This window comes from Oncorhynchus mykiss, chromosome 13 (assembly GCF_057628025.1).
Source record: "Oncorhynchus mykiss isolate SJ-2025 chromosome 13, ASM5762802v1, whole genome shotgun sequence".
NCBI lineage: Eukaryota > Metazoa > Chordata > Actinopteri > Salmoniformes > Salmonidae > Oncorhynchus > Oncorhynchus mykiss.
The window spans coordinates 75538871-75542949 of NC_143034.1; the positions used below are offsets into that span (position 1 = coordinate 75538871).

General features: G+C 51.6%; 1 protein-coding gene across 3 annotated transcripts in view; it reads left to right on the top strand.

Annotated features, from left to right (window-relative positions):
* The window catches only part of gcgra (glucagon receptor a), a 144966-nt gene extending 141823 nt beyond the window's left edge, over positions 1-3143 (top strand). For 2 of the 3 annotated variants that reach the window (XM_090197662.1, XM_090197663.1), the window contains exons 13-14: positions 149-190; positions 551-3078. In XM_090197662.1, the coding sequence (XP_090053788.1) occupies positions 149-190; positions 551-1012 (504 nt within the window). In that variant the 3' untranslated portion in view covers positions 1013-3078. Of the gene's footprint in view, positions 1-148; positions 191-550 lie in introns of all 3 variants that reach the window. The other variant, XM_090197661.1, reaches the window with a different exon arrangement.
* The last annotated feature ends 936 nt before the right edge of the window (positions 3144-4079 follow it).

Sequence of the window (4079 nt, forward strand, 5' to 3'; positions counted from 1 at the left end):
GTGATGTCATTATGGGGTATTGTGTGTAGATTGATGAGGATGTTTTAAAATTGATTTAATACATTTTAGAATAAGGCTGTAATGTAACAAAATGTTACGTTACAAAATATGGTTGTGTGTGTTGACTCAGATCTTGGTGTTTCTACAGGGTCTTCTGGTAGCTATCTTATACTGCTTTGTCAACAAAGAGGTAAGACCTCTTCTCCTCCTCTTCTTCTAAACTTGGTCTCCCATTTACCGGAACAACTCTCAATTTAACGTGAACATCACACATAAAATCACTCTCTCTCTCTCTCTCTCTCTCTCTCTCTCTCTCTCTCTCTCTCTCTCTCTCTCTTTATCTCTCTCTCTCTCTCTCTCTCTCTCTCTCTCTCTCTCTCTCTCTCTCTCTCTCTCTCTCTCTCTCTCTCTTTATCTCTCTCCCTCTCTCTTCTTCTTTATCTCTCTCTCTCTCTTTTCACCATGTCTCTGTCTGTCTGTATTTCACTCTCTCTCTCTCTCCCTTCCTCCACACCCTTTTTCTCTCTCCCTCTCCCCCTCTCCCCCCAAGGTCCAGTCAGAGATCCTGAAGAAGTGGAAGCGTTGGAAGCTGGGTCGCAACATCGAGGAGGAGTACCGCCACACTTATAGCCAGACGCCCCACCTCAACACTAAGAGCAGCAGCCTGCTGGGTCACGAGCACGCTCACGGGGGTCACGACCCCTCGCACCCCTCCTCAATGCTCCTCCACCCCCACCTCCCCGACATCACCACCTCTTCCCCTGCTCCCCCTGGCCAGGGCCCAGGCTGCTCCCCAGAGGAGAAGCACCTCCTGGTGGTGAGCTGTCAGAATGGCATGGGGCGGAGCAGGAAGAACACAGGGTCGTCCATGCAGTTTCCCTCCCTACCACGTGAGGGCACCATCAGCTGTAGTCACACACTGATAGAGGATCATATGGATGAAATCTGCTTGACGGACAGGGTGTCAGAGTGTTACGAGGCTCCAAGAGGAAATGCAGAGAGCCACCTCTGAGACTGGAGAGGATGGGGAAGATTAATGACGTAACACCCTGGTAACTACAGCAGAGACTGGAGAGGACGGGGAAGATTAATGACGTAACACCCTGGTAACTACAGCAGAGACTGGAGAGGACGGGGAAGATTAATGACGTAACACCCTGGTAACTACAGCAGAGACTGGAGAGGACGGGGAAGATTACTGACGTAACACCCTGGTAACTACAGCAGAGACTGGAGAGGACGGGGAAGATTAATGACGTAACACCCTGGTAACTACAGCAGAGACTGGAGAGGACGGGGAAGATTAATGACGTAACACCCTGGTAACACTCTGGAGCTGGGCAGTGTGTTTCAGGAGAGGTGTGTTTCTCAATGGCCGTCACCCTGGACCTATGTTAATGAGCGAGATGGCCTTGACAGACCCAGGACAAGTGTGTGTCTCAATGTTCGTATCGTCACCCTGAAACAGTGTTAGTGGTAGAGAGAGACACCTACTCGACCCTCTCCAATCCACAGCCAAATGAGAGAAACATAGAACAAGCTAGACCTACCATGTTGGACCCCACTGACCCAGACCAGCCCTCCCATGTTGGACTCCTCTGACCCAGACCAGCCCTCCCATGTTGGACCCCTCTGACCCAGACCAGCCCCCCCATGTTGGACCCCTCTGACCCAGACCAGCCCTCCCATGTTGGACCCCACTGACCCAGACCAGCCCTCCCATGTTGGACCCCTCTGACCCAGACAAGACCTCCCATGTTGGACCCCTCTGACCCAGACCAGACCTCCCATGTTGGGCCCCTCTGACCCAGACCAGCCCTCCCATGTTGGACCCCTTTGATCCAGACCTCCCATGTTGGACCCCTCTGACCCAGACCTCCCATGTTGGACCCCTCTGACCCAGACCTCCCATGTTGGACCCCTCTGACCCAGACCTCCCATGTTGGACCCCTCTGACCCAGACCAGACCTCCCTCTGACGTCCTATGACAGTGGATGTCCAGCGAGTCATATGGATTGATATGTGTTTTCTCTTCAACAGACAGTCAAACAGACAGCATTGACTCACTGTTGCAGGACTCACTGCTGCAGGACTCACTGCTGCAGGACTCACTGCTGCAGGACTCACTGCTGCAGGACTCACTGTTGCAGGACTCACTGCTGCAGGTCTCACTGCTGCTGCAGGACTCACTGCTGCAGGACTCACTGCTGCAGGACTCACTGCTGCAGGACTCACTGTTGCAGGACACACTGTTGCAGGACTCACTGTTGCAGGACTCACTGTTGCTGCAGGACTCACTGCTGCAGGACTCACTGCTGCAGGACTCACTGTTGCAGGTCTCATTGTTGCAGGACTCACTGTTGCAGGACTCACTGCTGCAGGTCTCACTGTTGCAGGACTCACTGCTGCAGGACTCACTGTTGCAGGTCTCACTGCTGCTGCAGGACTCACTACTGCAGGACTCACAGTTGCAGGACTCACTACTGCAGGACTCACTGTTGCAGGACCTACTGCTGCAGGACTCACTGTTGCAGGACTCACTGCTGCAGGACTCACTGTTGCAGGACTCACAGTTGCAGGACTCACTGTTGCAGGACTCACTGTTGCAGGACTCACTGTTGCAGGACTCACTACTGCAGGACTCACAGTTGCAGGACTCACTGTTGCAGGACTCACTGTTGCAGGACTCGCTGTTGCAGGACTCACTACTGCAGGACTCACTGTTGCAGGACTCATTGTTGCAGGTCTCACTGCTGCAGGACTCACTACTGCAGGACTCACTGTTGCAGGACTCACTGTTGCAGGACTCACTGTTGCAGGACTCACTACTGCAGGACTCACAGTTGCAGGACTCACTGTTGCAGGACTCACTGTTGCAGGACTCACTACTGCAGGACTCACAGTTGCAGGACTCACAGTTGCAGGACTCACTGTTGCAGGACTCACTACTGCAGGACTCACAGTTGCAGGACTCACAGTTGCAGGACTCACTGCTGCAGGACTCACAGTTGCAGGACTCACTGTTGCATGTTCACAAAGCCAAAAAGGAGAAGAATAAAAACAACTTCCAAAGCTAAATGTGTAAAATAATACCCAGAAACCTCAAGTTGCTAAATACAGGGTCTTAGCTTTAGCCTCTGGTATATGTTGTTGTTGTTGTTGTTGTTGTTGTTGTTGTTATTATTGTTGTTGTTGTTGTTGTGTTAAATTGTGATGTGTTTTCTGGTACTGGAGACAGTACAGGAAGAATGAACTGGGCATTCAAACAACACCAACAAAAAAACAGGCCACATGACTAACAGAAAAACAGATGAAATCATGATAGAACAAACAACACCAATACATGAATACATGTTCATAGCCTTCATAGTTCTTTGTAAAGCTTTTGATGAGATACCCCCTTGACCTTGCTGTCCATTCTGGTTGGATGACGAGAGAGAGAGAGAGAGAGAGAGAGAGAGAGGTGAGAGAGGAGGGATGACAGAGGGGGGTGAGAGAGGCAGGGGTGAGAGAGGGGGAGAGAGAGAGAGGGGGGGGAGAGGGGGGGAAGAGAGAGGGGGTGAGAGAGAGAGGGGGAGAGAGAGAGAGAGGGGGGGGAGAGAGAGAGGGGGAGAGAGAGAGAGGGGGAGAGGGAGAGAGGGGTGGGAGAGAGAGAGAGAGAGAGGAGAGAGAGAGAGAGAGGAGAGAGAGAGAGAGAGGGGAGAGAGAGAGAGAGAGAGAGAGAGTGGGGGGGAGAGAGAGAGTGAGCGAGGGGGAAGAGAGAGAGAGAGAGTTGTAGATCAGTTCAACCTGAGTTTGTATAGGACCAGAGAGATAGGTTGCTTCCTTAATGGCACCCTATTCCCTATATAGTGCTATTTGGGACTTGCCCAGAGGCAGCATTCCTGTAGAGCTAACCCCAGTGTAAGGTCACCACCGCTGGGTTCTACCCCCATAGTGCCCCCCTGACCTGAGGACCAGGACAGGACCATGAAAACCATGTATTTAAAGTATGGCAGCCATGTTAGCGACCCAATACATTGGGGATATACATAACACATAATACGTCTATAATTAGAACAATATTGATTAACACAGAT